This window comes from Penicillium cataractarum (assembly GCF_028827025.1).
Source record: "Penicillium cataractarum strain IBT 29864 chromosome Unknown utg000007l, whole genome shotgun sequence".
NCBI lineage: Eukaryota > Fungi > Ascomycota > Eurotiomycetes > Eurotiales > Aspergillaceae > Penicillium > Penicillium cataractarum.
Window position 1 is genome coordinate 3,044,506 of NW_026622743.1, and position 18,612 is coordinate 3,063,117.

At 50.0% G+C, this 18,612-nt stretch overlaps 6 protein-coding genes across 6 annotated transcripts; 2 read left to right on the forward strand and 4 right to left on the reverse strand.

The window, feature by feature from the left end:
* Nucleotides 1-321: 321 nt before the first annotated feature.
* Nucleotides 322-2,676, forward strand: N7496_008643 (putative C6 transcription factor; the record flags this gene model as incomplete). The annotated part of the gene is made up of 4 exons (XM_056701562.1): nt 322-441; nt 502-596; nt 666-1,338; nt 1,390-2,676. 4 exons carry the CDS (start codon nt 322-324, stop codon nt 2,674-2,676), a joined length of 2,175 nt encoding a protein of 724 aa, XP_056553625.1.
* Nucleotides 2,677-2,723: 47 nt separating this feature from the next.
* Nucleotides 2,724-5,576, reverse strand: N7496_008644 (Zn(II)2Cys6 transcription factor; the record flags this gene model as incomplete). Its single annotated transcript, XM_056701563.1, has 6 exons — nt 2,724-2,998; nt 3,081-3,281; nt 3,332-3,555; nt 3,638-4,060; nt 4,117-5,435; nt 5,490-5,576. 6 exons carry the CDS (start codon nt 5,574-5,576, stop codon nt 2,724-2,726), a joined length of 2,529 nt encoding a protein of 842 aa, XP_056553626.1.
* A 1,211-nt stretch (nt 5,577-6,787) lies between these two features.
* N7496_008645 (basic helix-loop-helix domain-containing protein) lies at nt 6,788-7,501 on the forward strand (the record flags this gene model as incomplete). Its single annotated transcript, XM_056701564.1, has 1 exon — nt 6,788-7,501. The coding sequence occupies one exon, from the start codon at nt 6,788-6,790 to the stop codon at nt 7,499-7,501; it is 714 nt and encodes a 237-aa protein (XP_056553627.1).
* A 1,114-nt stretch (nt 7,502-8,615) lies between these two features.
* On the reverse strand, nt 8,616-10,118 carry N7496_008646 (uncharacterized protein; the record flags this gene model as incomplete). Its single annotated transcript, XM_056701565.1, has 1 exon — nt 8,616-10,118. One exon carries the CDS (start codon nt 10,116-10,118, stop codon nt 8,616-8,618), a length of 1,503 nt encoding a protein of 500 aa, XP_056553628.1.
* A 3,035-nt stretch (nt 10,119-13,153) lies between these two features.
* On the reverse strand, nt 13,154-14,789 carry N7496_008647 (NADH:flavin oxidoreductase/NADH oxidase family protein; the record flags this gene model as incomplete). The annotated part of the gene is made up of 6 exons (XM_056701566.1): nt 13,154-13,219; nt 13,286-13,882; nt 14,001-14,020; nt 14,080-14,493; nt 14,565-14,667; nt 14,721-14,789. The coding sequence occupies 6 exons, from the start codon at nt 14,787-14,789 to the stop codon at nt 13,154-13,156; spliced, it is 1,269 nt and encodes a 422-aa protein (XP_056553629.1).
* Nucleotides 14,790-16,017: 1,228 nt separating this feature from the next.
* Nucleotides 16,018-18,574, reverse strand: N7496_008648 (NADP-dependent malic enzyme; the record flags this gene model as incomplete). The annotated part of the gene is made up of 5 exons (XM_056701567.1): nt 16,018-17,092; nt 17,334-17,682; nt 17,853-17,931; nt 18,027-18,246; nt 18,501-18,574. 5 exons carry the CDS (start codon nt 18,572-18,574, stop codon nt 16,018-16,020), a joined length of 1,797 nt encoding a protein of 598 aa, XP_056553630.1.
* Between the last annotated feature and the right edge of the window lie 38 nt (nt 18,575-18,612).

An 18,612-nucleotide genomic window follows, 5' to 3' on the forward strand; every position in this document is an offset into this window, starting at 1 on the left:
TGTTGCTAAAAGGAGATAAATTATACCCAAGAAATAATTTAATAACATGATGATAACACCTGCAAGTTTGACTGCACTACAATGAATTTAATATCAGCAACCAAGTAGCTTGTAGTTGGCTGTGAAGGCAGATAAAGTAGCATCTGGTATGTACTTCCCCCCCAATGTCTTGGCGCTGCGGGCCATCGCCTTCAATTCTCCCTCCAGCCTCTCCATCAGGAGCCATCCACCATGCATCCCTCAACTACTCGCATTTCTTGAGGGACTAGAGGAGTTTCTGACAGTTTTAGTTGGCTGTATCCTCTCTTGGAATGAGTCAAGATGTATGCGCCCGGCCACAGCCCGGATTCCTCCAGGCAGACCAGTCCCGCCTCCAAAGACCATAATCCCCGGAAGCGTGGGAGAACCGCCTGCACTCGTTGCAAGACTCGAAAGCAAAGGGTAGGTATCTCTCAAGCGCTCGCTTCCCCAAGATAAGTTAACTAAATGACTTCATCCCAGTGCGACAACAAGTATCCGACTTGTTCCAACTGCCTGAAGGCTGGGGTCACGTGCGACAAATCAAGCGTGCGCGAGGATGGTGACCGTCAAAATGAGTCAGTCTGATCACAGCAAAAACCCTCTAATCGTGCTTCTAGAGATCTATCTGCTGATAAATATTGTAGCTACACTCGTGCCCTGGAAGAAAGAGTCGCGTTTCTGGAGAAAAAGCTCGGACAGTCCGAGCCATCCGCGAGTCATAATGCAGGGACCAACGTTGCACAGTCGATGTGGTCCCCTCAAGGGAGTCAAACAACCCCACAGACAGCGACCTCCGGTCTGGACAACAATCCAGTCGGGGAGATCGTGGGCCTGTTAGCTCTCAGCTCATCCGAAGCTCCTGCCTATGTCGGCTCGAGCTCAGGTTTGGCGCTCGCCGCAAATCTCGGAGAAATGGTGCAGAGCAGCGTGTGGAACCAGTTTATATCAAAAACGCAACCACAGCTGAATACTTGTGCAAGCACTGGCTCTCAGAATACTCCAGCTTCTCTGCCAGGCTCCTCTCAGCAGGGTCAGGCTGGAGGCGGCTGCAGGAATCGTACCAACGTGGATCCTCCAACTGATGAAATGGGTTCGAAGATGCTCGAGACTTATTTCAGACGGCTCCATTCACGGTACCCGTTTTTGGACCGAGGTCAGATATGGAAGATGCACGAGGATAGGTGGAGACTGGCGAAGATAAAGCGCGAAGATCTGTCACGGTCTGATCGATTTGCTATTTTCAAATTGAATATCGTTTATGCGATCGGTGCTACTATGCTCCAACTGAGTGAAAAGTATGCATATACTGCTCCAGAGGTAAGATAATCACACCCAGAGAGATACGCTCAATCACTCATCAATATCTAGCGATTCTACACAACCGCCTTGCAGTACGTTCCTACAATGTGCGAGGCCCGGTCCATCGAAAATATAGAGGCAATGGTCCTTCTCGTGGTATATCATCTGCGTACTGCAACAAGCCATGGAATGTGGTATATGATCGGACTGGCGATGCGCACAGCTATTGACCTTGGTCTTCACCGCAAAGCAAACGAGATCAATATGGACCCATTCACCGCTCAGATGCGACGACGTCTATTTTGGGTAGTCTACTACCTGGAACGAGTCGTGTCCATGTCTCTTGGACGTCCGTTCAGCATTTCAGACCGCCACATTGACCTCGACCTACCATTAGACGTGGATGATGATGTACGCGACCCTGCGCTTCTTACAGCTCCCCAAGATCCAACAAAGACGACAAATTTGACCTTTGCGATATATCTCTTCAAATTACGCCGCATCGACTCGCGTATCCAGCATAAAATCTACCGTGCTGACCGACCTCTATCCGCTTTGCGGCTAAAAATGGATCCGTTATACCTTGAACTCGAACAGTGGAAGGAATCAGCACTTCAGCGATTCAGCGGCTCGGACCTAGACTATCCTATGCTCCATTACAACAGGGCAGTGAGACTCTTGATTCAACCATTCCTCCCTCTTCTCCCCATCACCGACCCCTACTATCATATTTGTCTCCAAGCCGCCGGCGAGATTTGCCAATCGCATAAACGACTCCACCAGACCCTCGAATATGGACATTCCTTCTTAGCAGTGCAGACCGTCTTCATGGCGGGCATCACTTTGCTATACGCTCTCTGGACACATACAGACCAAGTTTGGTCTGTTCGCATAAGCAACGACATCCGCGCGTGTTCGACCGTGCTCTTCGTCATGGGCGAGAGAGCAGCCTGGGTGAAAAAGTATCGCGACGCATTCGAGTTACTGGTCAATGCAGCCATGGAAAAGCTACAGGGAAACGAGACCGCTCGGAATGCAGGAATGGCCGAGCTCATGACGGCTCAACATGGCATAACATCTTTGAATACTGCTGTGCCTGGCATGCCAAACAGTGAAAAGTTCACCTCTGCGAATCTGACCGGGCTAGCACCTGAGACTGCCGCTACAACTGCCGCAACGCCTCAAACGTATCCAGCAGATGATAGCGACCATGCAGTTCGAATGGCTCTGCAGCTTGCACCTTGGATCGACCAGGATCAGAATGATCCCTTGTGGATGCCAGATTTTGAGACACTGGAAACCTTGTCCGGGACATTCTGGAGCGGAGCCGATACGACTCTTTTTGATGCCTTATAATTAGATCCTGTGTCATAATCATATTGTGCTTCGATCATAACTGGCTCTCACGGAATATCGGGGACTTCCGAGAACCAGCTTGCAAGATCGGGGACATCGAATCGTCCGAGGAATCCAAATTCCTCTTGACTTAAACCCATCTCATCCCAACTCATGAAAGGATTGATATTAGGGGCACTATTGGATTCAGGGTCCTGGGAACTTGCGTCTTCTGACATAAGATCCGCGTGCTGAGCGGAAAGTGCATTCTGCCGAGAACTTCGTTGCTGCGGTTGTGACTGAGTTGGTGCAGATATATGGGCATCTTCACTTCTGGTTGCTACTGGTTGAATGTCAGTTTCAACAAGCGATGAAGTAGATAGCAGACGGCCCAGAAAGGTAGCAAGCGAGTCAAGACGACGTACCTGTGTAGTTCTGTATGATGTACTGGTGTGTAACCTGTAAAAATTGCAATGAATTACGTGCAGACAAGCTAAAAGATGCCATGTTGGTGAGGATCTCCTCGCATCTCTGCCATGCGGTATCGACAGCATGCATATCGACCTGATCAAGAATTGAGCGGCAGGTATAAGACATGATCAGCACAAAGCCAGCGGTTGATGTATCTATACAAGAAAGTCAGTGTGCTTCCATTTGGGAAAATTCTAGAACCTACAGAAGCCATTATACCACCACGCATCTGTAAGCGAAGTCCTATAGGTCTCATAGACGAGCGAAACGAGTTCCATGGCGGCTTTTGCACAGGCTGCTGCGCAGTTGACGGACATGGAGGAATAAATGACGTTCTTCTCTTGTCGTGGGGTGGCCTTGTTTGCTTCTGGCCCGGTATGTCGTGCGAGGCCTGTTCGTTCGTCTGAGCAGAGCTGTGTGAACATAGGCCTGTATAGAAGAAGGCGAAGGTGAATGAATCTGTAGAAGTCAGTAGTTGCTCGGAGGTAAACAAAAATGTAGTGACTAGTACCTTGCACGAAGCACGTTGCGTTGACGCTTAAAGAGCGATCCTTGCTGAGTGGTAGAGCCATGTGAGGTTTCTCCATTTGTCCAAATCAAGACTGGGGGAACATTAGCTTCATATGAAGATAGCTTATCTTCAAGCTCCATGATAACATCCAGACTGCTGTGCTTCGAGTCTCGAAGCGATGCAGGGCGATGTACATTCGAGTGACTTTGCCAAGCATTGTAGATGTCTGACAGAATAGACTCAAGAATCTTATATAGCTCAATCGTGGACACATAAAATGTCATATACCCAAGTTGATGATCGCAAGACTGGTTGCTGAGCTCGCATGGGTCATCCGATTGAGATTGTGGGGCCATGATAGGGAGAGGTGCCGGCGAGACATGGGACGTCATACTGGGTCGGCCGAAGGTCATGCTCACAATCCTAGATGAGAGGGTTAGCCTGGCCATGCGAAGTGGGGATTCACTATGAAAGCTAACATATCCATGATAACGCAGCCGTGCCACGTTCGAAGGCGAATCTCCTTTTCAAGGGGCTTTATCGAAGATTGCGTCGTTGTTTCGTGCAAGCCCAGTCCTAGTGCGACCCGACACGCGACCCCGATCGCATTCCAGCAGCGATTGGGATATGGGGTACTCTGAAGAAGCAGCGAAATAATCAACAGAGTTTGCACAACACCGATTGTGCCGGTATCCAGAAGGTCAAGGCCAACAAATCGTTTGGACCGGAGGAAAAAGGAGTATGCGGCAGCCTCCCTCTCGGCAGCAGGGATATCAGAGAAATGACACCCAAGGCTAAAAATTGCGTTGAGTGCGCAGTGAAACACAATCGACTGATTTCCGGAGTCAAAAGTTCCTCCGAGTCCGATATTAAGTTCAGGCAACTCTGGCTTAGGCCATTTGCTGGACCCCCAAAGGTTCTCATAGGCCTGTTCAAAGCTCGGACGATGGAAGAAGGGGTATAGACAATACACTCGGTCCCAAAAGCATTCCAAAAGGTGGTCAGCCAAGGGCCGTGGGGGTAAAGAAAAGTCATCAAACTGAAGACCAGTGGTCGGAAAGTTGATATCACGCCACAGTCCTGCATGCCGATAAGAGGTACCCGGTGTATCACCCTCTATGCGCTTCAGGGCCTGCAAGTAGGAGCGTATGGGAATAGAGTCACCGGCCAGACGCATGAAGGAAGCTACAGAAGAGTTTCCAAAATATTGATCTCGTGGAGAATCGGTGCATTCCCCATCGTCGCCGGCGGAAATTGCCCCCATGGCCGTGACGTTTCCATGTGAGTTGAGCGATGGTGACGGATAGACATTGCTAGAGCTCGAGTTCTCACGTGGAGTTCCATATATATGCTCGGATTGTCTTCTGTTTGCTTGACTGGATTGCATGGAGGGTCTACCCGCCTGTGAATGCGGAGCTGGTGGTGATAAAATTGCCGCTAAATAAGGCTGTCGAAAGGCAGGCAAGGGTACAGTCGAGCCCAACCCAAGAAGCCCTTCTGCCGCAACGGAAGTCCTGGTCTCTGTATCTAGTATATTGGATGATGATGGCTGTGGCTCTTGAGAAGCACTTGGCCCTCTACTTTGTCCTTCTTCAACCTCATTGGATGACGCTCGGGGAACAGAGACTCCGTTGCGGGCGCATGTTTCCTCCAGCTCACGGATTCGGTCATGCAGAACCTTGAGGTACGCATCGTTGCTTGCAGAACGTGCATTCTCGATTTTGTAGACACATTGCTCGATCGTATAGGATCGTCGAGCACAAGGTCCACAGATCGGCTTCTCCCCGTCGCACCGTACCTATAGGTGAGGCGTTCAATAATAGTCCGAGGCAGACGAGGAGTTCCAACACACCTTCTTATCGCGACAAGCTTCACAAGCCAGCGCAATCTTGCGACGCCGGGGAGTGCCGCGTTTGGTAATATTACTTTTTGAGGACATCATGCTCCAGACATGGTCGATCGATGCATCGGGGGTGGATTTGTTGCCGGCACTGTTGAGGACGAACCACGGGGACCAATAAGAACCGGTGGGGGCGAGAGGGCTAAGTTTTGACAACGGGAAATCACATTCATGGAGCGGTCGAGAACTGACTCTCCAACTAGTGGATTGGCGACTGGGGAAGGGTCAAGGGAGAAGCGGGTGGTCGGGATAAACCCGGGGCATGTCACGTGATACTCTATCGGAGTTCGGGTTGATTGTAATAAGGAGACTATATATCGGCCTAGATTGCAGGTGAGATTTGGTTCTTGATTATGTATCAAGCATTATTTAGCGGGTCGATGATCCTTTCAATCTTGATGAAGTTAAGAGGGCTGTCATTTGATGATATGATGATGACGACCCCTGAAGGATTGTCTTCCTTTGTTGGGGCGATATCTCGGAAAGCACCCGGTCCGCTCTTAAACTATGTGGGGTCATCTTTCCCCTCTAGGTATGTTGGGGCGAGCTATAGAAGATGAACCTGTCTTGCACATGGTAAATCAAAATAAGAATTTTGACAGATGCAAAGGTGTATCTGTGGAATTTGGAACAATTTGGAATGCATTATGCTATTTCAGGATTAAAGCTTTCCATTTGTTCCCTATTGTGCTCAACCTCTCCTACAGATGCAATTTATGGTCGACGAACATACACTAGAGAGGTTAGCGAATACTCAACCAACCCATGAAGTTTATTAATAAAGATGGCTCAAGCTCTGCGAAATCAGACAACCAAGACTAGGATAGGGGCTTTAGGCAATCATCTTACTGCACTAAAAAATGGCACTGGGAAATGTAACCGCAGATCTCGGGAAGCACCCGAGTAGCCAACGACGATCCGGGTCCAAGCCGGCGTTGACGTATAGTGGCAGCCTGCCATCTCGCAAGCCTCTAAAAACGCCTTTCATGTGAAAAGAGTTCAAAGGTCCTAAAAAGGAATACCCCTTGCGCTTAAACTCCGGGGTATCCGGTACCTATACTTATCTTGAAAGTTGTCCCCAAAAGTCAAGATTCTCGAGCACACGACACAACACACGGAAAAGCAAACATTACACCCAGCATAGCAAACGCCTCAAAAATTCCCCTTTCGATATATCACATCTACATCAACCTTATTTTAAGTACCGATCTACATACACAAGATCCGATTCATCGATCAATACATAATCAATGCAAACCGAATACCAGCCTCACAACCACGCCCACGACCTCTACGGATGTTGTGCGGGAAAGGGACCCCAGCAATACACACCAACATACCAACGCCTACCCCTAGATCGAGGCCTACAATGGGGATCCGACCCAAACTTCTGCTACCACGGCTTCTCCTGTCCGATCGGAAGCTGGACCGAAGAGCGGCTTGTCAGAAATGCGATGCGCAACATGGCCTACATGGCAAGCAGCGTCAAAGAAGAGTTCAACCTCGATTTTAACATCTCCGACTACATCAATGATCACAAATCAGAAGCGACAGAAGTGGTCCGGTTAAACGGGTTCGACGTATCGCATGAACAGCGCAGTCCCACGCCGCCTTCCACAGCTTCGCCGTCAAGCATTTCGAGTCCCGAGAAACAAGAGCCGGACTCACAGCCGCCGAATAAAAAGCGGAAATGTGTGCAAAAGCCCGGGCAGAAATTGTGTCATTGTCGTTCGGAGAAGAAGAGGAGGGAGGCTGTTAGCCAGGGATATCGGGATTTGTCTCAAGTCGTTCCAGGCCTCGAGGGTCAGAATTTTACGAGGAAATATGTTCTGAACGCGACGGCACATTATTTGGAGCAGCTCTTGGACGGGAATGAGGCTTTGAAGCGGCAGTTGGGAGAAATGAAAGATCAAGAAGAGAAGGATATAGGGCAACTCTTAATGGGATCTGACTTGGAGGTATGAGTTGTGTCGCGAGGTTGTTAAAATTTACGAAGTTATACGATAAGGAGTTATTTGAAAGGACTGTCCGGTATGGGATTTGGATAGGTCGTGTGGGAAAACTACAGGGAGCCAAGGTGTTACTTGAATCAACTTCTGAAATTTAGTACAATATAGAATATTAGAGAGACAATCCTAGGAGATAAATTGGGTTCACAAGATTTAAAATATGTGAATGACGTATAACCAAACCTATTAAATTGGCTGAGCGCTATATCACTTTAGAATGAAAATCAGAGCAGACTCCGGTCCATGTTGAGGCTCACAGTAATTTATAATGGTGAAATGGAGGCATAGTTCAGATTGTCAGGCCGAAGAGCGCGCCTTAGATCAAGTAAGGCCTGCGGTATAGGGTTATCTGGCAGAGCTGCGTGTACTCGTTCATTTTCGGCAAGTTTTATGCAATCAAAATCAGCTAGCGACAGTAAACTCAACAATGTTGGGCGTATGAACCGTGACATCCGGCCTTCATTATCAAGGGGATCGGCAACAGCACCATCAAGGAAGCAAGGCAATGTTACCACTGTATCGGCATGATGTCCTCGATCACCCCAAGTCCACTAATCACCGCGTCCACCCCAAACCCGAAGCGATAGGCATCACCGACCGTTATATTAGGATACAGGTCGGAAATTTAAGAAGGATCTATTCGCTCCAGCAACTAATCAGAGGAAAGGAATCAAAAGAACGAAAGATATGACGAAAATGACATTGTTGTTATGACTGAAGAAAAAAAGACAGATGTGATCTCGAGGGGGTTGAACTACCTCTGGGATGCCATGAAGAAACATGCGGCTCGGATGTTGCCGATCTGAGAGGCAAAAGATAACAAAAAATACATCAAGATACCATACAAAAAAATTCGAAGCCGACGCGAGTGTGGGTCCACGTTGAGGCGGACTACTGCCAATACCCATACAGAATCGAAAGGGCTGGCGCAACAACTTTTAATCATCTTAGGCCCAGGGAAGAAAGACCCACAGGCTGATAATGGACAAGGAGATGGCAAAGACCAACTCGAGGAATGTGCATCGTAAGCGGGTGTGGTAATCGATCTAAGGCCGAAACTGCACCGCTCTCACTCGGCATCAGCTGCTGCCTCAGCTTCCTCTTGCTTTTGACAGTAATCGCTCGCGTACTTCATGAATGACAAGAGGCGCTGGCGACGGTAGTAAATATTTGTCAAGTCAACCCGGGCACCAGCTTCAGCATCATTCTGACCAGTGATCAAGATCAACATGAAGAAAGTCTCGATGATACTGGGAGGCACGTTCGAGATCAGCTGCCCAGTCAAACTCCAGCGCATGGCACTAGATGCAACTAGGCACCCGATAGTGAGCAGGAAGCCGGCGACGACCATGAGAAGGTGGGAGCTGATTGCATCCATCTTTCTGGATACCCGACGACTAAGGGACGGCGCCTTGGGATCCTTCGCGATAGGAATGGGCACGGACAAACCAGCGAACAATGTCGAGTCGAATGTCTCCACATGGCGTACTTGGCATTTGGTATTCTGGTGCACTTTGTTCTGGACATTGCGGAGAACGAAGCTATCAAAAAGACCAACTAGTCCAGCATAGGTGCCGATAAGCAGCCACCAGGTATTGTTGAAATGGAAGACAGGGCCGACGGCTGCCCAGGCGATGACCACTATCACAAGGAACACAATTCCCACAAGCGTCCCGATGATATCGGCATAGTAGTAAATAACCTTCTGGAGGTAGTTCTCTTTCGGTGGGACATCGACCTCGACAGGATTTGGCGTGTCATCTTCGCTGAGAAGGCGAAGCTCACTCTCGAGGGTCGAGTCAAGCCGGAAGATCGCATCCAAGCAAGTGTTGGTATAATCAGCATAGCATTCCCGCAGACAAGCGAGGAACGCAAAAACCAGAACCATCAGAGCAGACGTTGCGTCGTTGATGTATAGCTGCCATCGGTTGGACCAACCGCACTTTGGACCGAAGCCAAGCCAAATCAAGATGCAGACCCAGTACATGCCAACAGTGACGATATGCCCAAACTTCTTCGCAGAAAAGATGATACATCGGGCGAACAGGCTCTGAGTGCGCAAGCCATGATCCAAAGGCTCTAATGGTTCATGTAGACACTTCTCAGAGACCTCTCGAATTCCTTCCGATCCCAGCTTGTTCTTTACTTTGAGAAGCATGCGATGGTGGCTTTTGCAACGCGATTGAATCATGACCATGGCCTCGCGCTGCTCGGTGTATTCACGAAGAAGTTGCCGCATCAGGAGGGAATCGAAGACATAACAGAGAATGGCCTGAACGTCAGAGATGGCAGCGATCCAGACGTCCGAGTCACCGAAGCGAATTCCCATCAAAGCCCAGGTCAAGAGACCACTAACGATGACTAGGAATACTGGAGCCGAGCCAGCAAATCGCACAAATGTATCAAGCCAGCGATCCAGGAGGCGGGAACTTGCGTTGACCCTGTATCCAGAGACCTCTTCAGCAGCCACAACGGTATTGATATTGTTTTTCGCACATTGTACACTTGCCAATTGCTGCGTTTCCGCCGCCCCCTTCACCCCACACAAGAAAATGGGCTTGAAGCTCTTCATTGTGACTCGCTCAGGAATTGCCAATAGGATGTTGGATCCAATACGACGCAATTGTGCACCGAGGGCTTAGCTTCAAGTCCTTTTTGGTACGCGTGTGGAATTAAGGTGGTCGAGTCTCGTCTGCAGATACTCGAGAGGATTTCAGGGCAGCCAGAATGCCGGGGCCAGAGAAAGGAATAGAAAAGGGAGTGTTCATCGAGCAAATATCAGCCATTCAGAGTCAATAGTAGACACAATGTGTCGTGATAGTGTGGAAAGCGTCGAGAAGTTGCTAGTATAAGCAGGGGAGAAGAGGGAAAGTGAAAATTTGTAGTTCTGAAAGGGGGAAACTAGGGAAGAATATAGGGAAGCGGGAAAATTACGCTACAAAGACGGTGCGATAATAAATGCCTCAGTCGGACTCGATTGGGAAGGCAGTGCTGCTGGGGTAAATCAGTACAATTTGCGCCATCTGCAAAGGATGCTATGCGCCATTTCCTAGCCTCCAATACGGTATCATCTACTTGTTGCCCCTCCAAGATCCACCTTGTTTTTACAGCTAGTTACAAAATGCATTCATATGGGAGAAAGAAATACGTTTCGCTGAAGGGAAGGGAAAAGAAAAAACTTTTCCTTCGCTCCCTGTCAGAACTATGACGAGGCCAGGCAACCACAATTCGATTAGAGTTAGATGGAAGCCAGCCCTACCAGACCCTGATTCTGACAAGCTCCGAAGCTTATTAGACACGGGTCTCGGCTTTGACCGCTGCTTCCAGAATAGTGTTAACCATGGGTCACCATAAACACAGATACTCTTGCTGCTAGAGTATCCGCGGGTAGATACACTATCAGATCAGGGGTCTGTTTGACTCATTCTAATTGACTCAAGATGGATCTAAAAAACTATGAAATCGACATCTATTATACAAATTGCTGACGCTATAGAAAATTCAGCTTTGGGGCTGAGTCTAGGCCGATGCGACTTGGTGGCTGTCTTTATTCGGAAGATAGTTTGGTCCCGTCAACCTTATCTACAGACACTGCCAGTACAGAGCTGCCAGCATGATTCTCCAATCTAATGCGGACGGGAAAACTTAAAATTTTACTGAGGTTCCCGAATGGGATGATTCTACAGTTTACTTCCGATGTTTTGCTAGAGTTTCGCCAGCACGGCGTACATCTATTTCATCCCTGTCCAGCGATCCGGAAGATGGATTGCCCAGCGTAACTAAGCAGAGGGAAGCAAAGCAAAGGGCAAGACCTCAATTTGACTAAATATACTGTGACGGCTAGGAAGGAGAAAGGGAAATGACCCTGTGCCAGGCCTATATAAGCATGGAAAACACAAACGAGCACTGGCCCTAGAAACCACCAGGAGGAAACTTCCGATTGGGAGGCACCAGCGCCTACAAAGGGGAAATGATCCACCAAGGAGTTATTGTAGAACAACGGGTATACCGAGACGGCAATCATGTCTATAAATTGGAAAGGAATTTTGAATTTTGAAGTCTAAAGACTAATACCAAACAATCAATTCACCCGTCCAACATACCCAGACAGGAGGTGAGTCGTTGCCACAGTAGACAAAGGTGCTTGGCGAACCCTAGCACAGCGGTTGGCTACTTATTTCCATCTAGCAGCAGCAGAGTGCAATGAGGGGTATTCTCCAAGCGTTTGAAGACGGAATAGATTCAGGTTTGGTATGTAGAACGATATATCTCAGTAGGGACAGAGTTGGGAAAGTTCCGCTGCAAGGTCTCGCACCGTGAAGAAGATGGTGGAGATCGAATAATTTGAAGGTCTGCGCAGGGTAGGGCATGGTCTCGTTGATACTCCAGTCTCCTTAAACACCCAGATTCTCTGCATGATGGAAATTCAAGTATTAGTTATTGTTAAGAAAACCGAGGAAGGACTGACTATTTGAAGAAACCTCGTTCTCAAAGAGAGCGCGGTACAAACACTGTTGTTGTTTCGGATATATGATTGAAATTTCTCCATTCAGAGAATAGCCGGGAGTTCGTCGCGATGAAAAGCTTTTGTAATGAGAGCACAGAAAGTTGAATAAGATCCAGAAGCTTCGACCCGATGGAAAGCTCCGTGAATTCTTTGTGCCGCAGTCAGTCAGAGTCGCTAGCCTTTTGGCGAGAAGGGGAGAGAGGAGACAGGAGTGTCACATACACCAATCGTGAAGTGTATAGTCTTGATTGAAGTTCATGTTTCGGTTCCCAGGACGAATGGAAGATGAATGTACGTCCTAGGATGGCATGATCCCACTTGTTTCGTAGCAGTCAAGAGCCACCGAGGGCATCATAAGTCGGAAGTAACGAGGATGGGCAAGATGTGGCACTCCGGGTATACCAATCCACAACAGTCAGACGACTCATCAGCTATGGGAAAGGGACGAAAGCCCCTAGGACGCATGGGAGATGAATGTACGCCGAGGGCTCTCCCAAGAATAGAAGATGAATGTAGGCCCTCGGCGTACACCCAACACGCCTCCTGCGACGGAGTAAGTCTTTTACCGTTCACACGGAGGGTCCCAAGTAATGGGGCCACGTTCGTAAGCGAGGACCGTGATCAAGGGCTTTCGATGGAACTGGAAAGGTTTCGTGGTAAGGGTCAGGTCATGGAGACGGACTTTTTCCGTGTGTTGGTGTCGAGGGAGAATGCGTTGACGTGTCGGAGGGTTGATGTTGGGAGGAATTCAAGGTGAGGTTGAGAGAGGAATAAAGAATAACACGAGATATCGCCCCCGGGGCGGTTAAGGTTGAGAGGTAGTGTCTGTTGCAGGGGTTCTTGATGATGAGTGAGGATAGAAGGGGTCCATTGGAAAATTGGGTATTCGGTTGGCAGAGAAGAAGAAGAAGAGGTTGGGGATTTGTAGGAGGAAAGTTGTCCAGGACGAAAAGAGGAGGCCCCTTTTATAAGTTTTCATTTGCCAACGACAAACGAAATCCGCTAAGCAATCGAGATGGAAGGATCCGGATATCCATTAAACAAACAAAGGTATATACAGTGCATTATTAGAAAGCCCAAACTATCTCTACAAGCCCAATTCAAAGAGCAGGCGCATAAGTTGCCAATCCCTTGGCCAACCGCTGAATCTGACCAGCATAATACGTCTAAACGATTGGAAAGTCAGCATAATCATCTCTCAACTGATTTCCCACAACTTCAAAAGAACTCACACTCTCAGCTCCAGCCCCAATCAAATTCCTCGGCAGCCACTTCGCATACCACGGCACAGGCGCCTTCTCCAACAAAAGCACCGCCTTCTCATCCGGAACCTCCTCATCCAACAAAAGCAACGGAAATTTGGGATCAACAGCCGCCGGCCGGCCAATACCCACCAAATCACACGCGCCATCATTAATAGCCGCCTCCGCACCAGCTCTCGTCCTAAATCCTCCCGTCAACATCAGCACCAGCTGAGGATGTCTCTCGCGCACGGTATGAGCGAATTCGAGGAAGAACGCCTCGCGGGCTGCGGTGCGGGCGGACTTGGCGGTGCCCTGCGCTTGCGGGGAGGTGTTGGGGTAGCCCATCATTTGCGGGTCTTCATAGGTGCCGCCGCTGATTTCGAGGAAGTCGAGACCGGCAGAGACCAGGAGGGCGATTTGGGTCATTGTTTCTTCGAAGGTGGAGGAGCTGTGGTCGGCTGAGTTGAGTTTTATGCCGATGGCGAAGGTTGGGGGGACGGCTTTGCGGATTTCGGTGAGGATGTCGAGGACGAAGCGGGCGCGTTTTTCGGGGGTGCCGCCGTATTCGTCGGTGCGGTGGTTTGTCTGGAGGAGAAGAGCGGGGATTAGTTTGCGATTTCTTTATACTTGTTGCTTTGGCGGTAGCCAGGATGGAATGGTGGGTTCCAATGGCTTGGAGAGAGGTATGTTGTGGTGATATTACCTTGCTGTTCAAGAATTGATCTATACATTTATTAGCATCCTTCCCGATATACCAAAATAACCTCACATGTCTCACTTACCGAGAAGATACCCATGCGCACCATGCAACTCAACCCCGGAAAAGCCCGCATCAGCCATCAGCCTTGCCGTATCCACAAACTGCCGAATCACCCTCTCGATATCCCCCCTCGTCATCTCCCGGGGGTTACTCCACGTCACACAAGCAATAACCTTCTCCATCAGACCATCACCGATATTAATCGGGACCGCGCTGGGCGCAATCGTCGGCGCGAACATGCCCCGCTTACCAGCAACCCGGAACGATTGGCGGCCTGGGTGGCAGATCTGCACGATGGCCGGGGTGCCGTGCTTTTGGCAGGCGGAGGCGTATTTCTTCCAGGTGGAGAGGAGGGTGGTGTCGGTGCCGGTGTATTCGGTGTGCAGGGCTGGGTCGAAGGGGGAGCCCATGTGGTTGACGTCTACTTGGACGTTTCCTGGTGCTGGCATTAGCGGGTTTGAACGGTGTCGAGTGGACAGGTAGGGTTGAGGTGGAGTAATGAAGTACCGGTTAGAATGCTGCCCCAACCACCTTGAGACCATTTCTCGTAGGCGTCGAGGAGTGTGTCGTTAGGCTGGTTAGATTTGGACATCAACTCAGCCATAGCAGCCTGTACTAGTGAGTATTCCGTGCATCCAAACGACCAGGATCCGTGGTACTCACCTTGGACAGCCTGTTAGGCAAGACCAAGCCACATGGCAGCTTAACGGGATCTGCCAATGGCGACGGCATGTCGACAGTCGTATATAGTTCTAGTTGGGATGATAACTGGCGAGGATCCACGCAAAGGACTGTGATTGGAAGGACGAGTACGGTAAGGCTGCAGAGTCTCACGAGTTTAAATATCCTTCAGACAGGGATTAGTCGAACGCCAACATCAAGTACAGGAGGAAAAGAAATACGGACCGCACCCTTGAGATATTTATCACTGCCTTCCTGGCCCTAGACAATGACGATCACAGAAGAGAAATTGCAAACTGGAATCGGTACAACTTGCATATACCCAAAGAAGAAAGAATATGAAAACCTCTACCTCGGTCCTTAGTCATCGCCATGCGGAGAGATCCATCTCCCCGATCGAGTGGGACGAGCAACGTAAGGTTTCATTAGGAATACCTTTATGCAGGAGCAAGTGGAGCCCTAGGATCCAAGGCAATGAATATTATTGGGTTCAGTAGAAATGCACTTATCCCCCTTGAAGAATAGCGTGCCCAGCAGAAGCCGAGCTCGGGGATTTCAGTTCAGCCGGCTACACGTGAATTTTGGGGATGAGTGATCTTCCCCATTGGGCTGTGCCAGTCATATTGTGGGTTCGGATGGATCCCGAGATTGAGTCTTGTAGTGTAGGCACAGCATGATGCATGTATAGGGATCTATAGGGGGAATACTATAGTGGCCATACCCCGCAATGTCAAGTCCATTGCTCTAAGTCTATTCGAGTTGGTACAGACTAGGATCTAACCGGACCGACGGACAGCAGCACTTGTCCAAGGCAACCCCAAATCTCTACAATTCTACAAGCCACGGAAGTTATGATATATTCAATTTTTGTTTCATTCAGTTCAGATGAAAAGATGCTATCCGAATCCCAAATGCAGGGAGGGTCACTCCAAAAACGTGACCAAACAATAAAAAGGTGGTGGGTATTCCAAAGAAAACCAAAGCGCAAAGTGCCAAAATGTCCAAATCCAGCCCGAAAAAGAAACAAGACCAAAAGTGCCAAGAGAGAAAACGCGCTCGAAATGATGAAAAGGGTAAAAAAGGTAAAAAGAACAAGAAAAAAAAACGCGATGCCAAATCAGACGGTGATCCTAAGCGGGGCCGTGATTAGAAAAAAAGCAATTTTTTGGAGAAGACCCGAAAGACAGGGAAGGCATATTAAGAAAAACATAGCCCATCCGCTGTCAATGGGGAGTGGGGGTTGACATGACGGGGCATATTGTAAAAAGAAACGGAATTCTTACAGCTTCGAGCCATTGGGCTTCTCCTCGGTAGGGGAACCGTTCAGGATGGGCGACAGGTTGCCCAGGCTGGACAGCAGGTGGCCGACCTCGCGCTCGAGAGAGCGCACCTCGGTGTGAGGGTCGTACATGCGGGTCTTGATGTAGTTGTCCAGGTCGGAGTCGCTCATCTTGCGGAGAGCAGTCTCACGGTCGACACCGTCGGCCTGGGCAGCACGCATGACCTTGCGGGTGACGACGATGCTGACCTCACGGATGCGAGTGATGTCGGGGTACAGCAGACCACGCTCAATCTCCTCGGCAGTCAGAGCGGCGGAGAGAGCCTCACCGGAGGCATAGATCATGCTGTCGGTGACACGGACGGCCTTGGACAGGATGCTGCCCAGACCGATACCGGGGAAGACGTACATGTTGTTACCCTGGCCGGGGTAATACGTGCGGGTCTCGCCAGCAGAGTTGGTGAAGGACATGGAGGGGAAGGGAGAGCCAGAGGCGAAGAGGCAACGACCATCGGTGTTCTTGACGGCGCTCTCGTAGTCACACTCGGACTTGGAGGAAGGGTTGGACAGGGGGAAGATGATGGGGGCAGTGTTCCAGTCGGCCATCTTGCGGAGGATCTGGGGGGTGAAGACACCACCCAGAGTGGATAGACCCATCAGGATGGTAGGCTGGACATGGTCAATGACCTCCTCCAGAGTCTTGAACTGCTGGCCCTGGTTGTCCTGGCGAGCAAAGTAGACCTTGTGGTCGGCGAGCTTGTCACCACGGTCAGCAGTGACGAGACCCTTGGTGTCGACGAGGTAGAAGCAGTTACGGGCGTCCTCCTCGGACATGCCCTCACGCATGAAGAACTCGACGATCTGCTTGGCGACACCGACACCGGCCGAGCCGGCTCCGAGGAACACGGCGCGGTGGTCCTTGCAGGGCAAGCCGGAGCGCTTGACAGCGTTGATCACACCGCCGAGAATCACGGCGCCGGTACCCTGGATGTCGTCATTGAAGCAGGTGTACGAGTCCCGGTAACGCTCGAGTGCGGGGAAGGGATTCTTGAAGTCCTCGAATTGGATGACAATACTAAGCGAACAAGCTCCGTTAGTCGACGCGCCCTATCGGGAGAGAGAAGCAGATCATCCGGGGAGATGGGGGGGAAGAAGCGGAGGGTGAGGGGATCGTGAGGGGAAGGAAGAAACCGGCGAGTGGACCCCAATGATTGGGCCACCCGGGATCTCGCGAAGGGGGGAACAAGGGTTGGAGGAAACCGAAAGGGCTAAAAAACAAGCATAATCATATGCAAAAGTGCAAAAGTACCACTTACCCAGGCCAGCGCTCGGTGAGAGCAGACATCAGCTCGTCCAAGAACTCCCGCTCCTCATCGGCGGAGATCTTGTCACGACGGCTACCCATGTACAGCGGGTCTTCCCGGAGAGTCTTGTTGCTGGTACCCAAGTCCAGAGTCAGAGGCAGGGTGGCCTCGGGACGAATACCCGCACAGGCCGTGTAGAGAGCCAGCTTGCCAATGGGGATACCCATGCCGTTGATGCCCAGATCTCCCAGTCCGAGGATGCGGGAGCCATCGGTGATACATGTGATCTCCACATTAGGCTGGGGCCAATTGGCGATCACGGCCGCCAGATTTCCCCGATCTTCCCAGCTGAGGTACATGCCTGAAACAGAAATAGTAGATTAGCCCCGGTTCTATTTCGTCACTTGGCGAAAACTAAGCCCATCGGTAGTGGGCCTAGCTCCATCCCACGAGGTATGTAGCTCAGCGAGGCATAGCCATCGGCCGAAGCCACAATTTGGGGGAAAAGAGAAAACAAAGTTCATGACTCACCCTCGGGCTGCTGGTAGATCTCAGACCACCGTTGGCAGGCCTCGCCCACGACCGGGGTATAGATCAGGGGAGTAAGCTCCTACAGGGATTATTATCGTTAGCCATTGATCTTGTATTCTCGTTGGCCGATCTCCCTTCGCCAATCACATGTGAATTGTAGATTTATCGACATACCCTCAAGTGGTCGGTGACCAGACGGTAGAAGAGGTGGACATTGTTCTTGCGCAGAGTGCTGAGATATTGGAACTTGTCGATATCGGTGTTCTTCAGACCCAGCTGAGCCAGGCATCGGGTCTTTTGGGTCTCGTAGCTCTCGGAACGGGGAGGAGTCAGGCCGTATGTGCGGAGGTACTTGCGAATATATGAAGGGTTGGCAGTGTCATAGTTGGCATCTCTGTAGGAGCAGATGGGATTGTTAGCCAATGTTCATCGTATTTCCTCGTTCATGACTTCTTTTTTTTTTTTGGTTGAAAGATTTTCTGAATGCCTTTCTTTTTTTCTCTCTCTCGTCGACGATGACCCCGCATGCGGAGAAGCGCAATTGACTCCCATCGTCAAAAGATCAAGCAAGAAAATAGAAAAAGGCAGACAGAAAATCTGCAAGGTCGTCGAGGGTCTGTTATCTTCTGGAGAGCAGCAACCACTTACGAAGGAGTAGTAGAGTGGTTCATGAAGGGGGTCGCGTGGACGGGGCGACTTTGTTGAGGAGAAAATCGAGCCATTGTGTCGATAGTGTCTGGTGAAGAGCGAAGCGATTTAC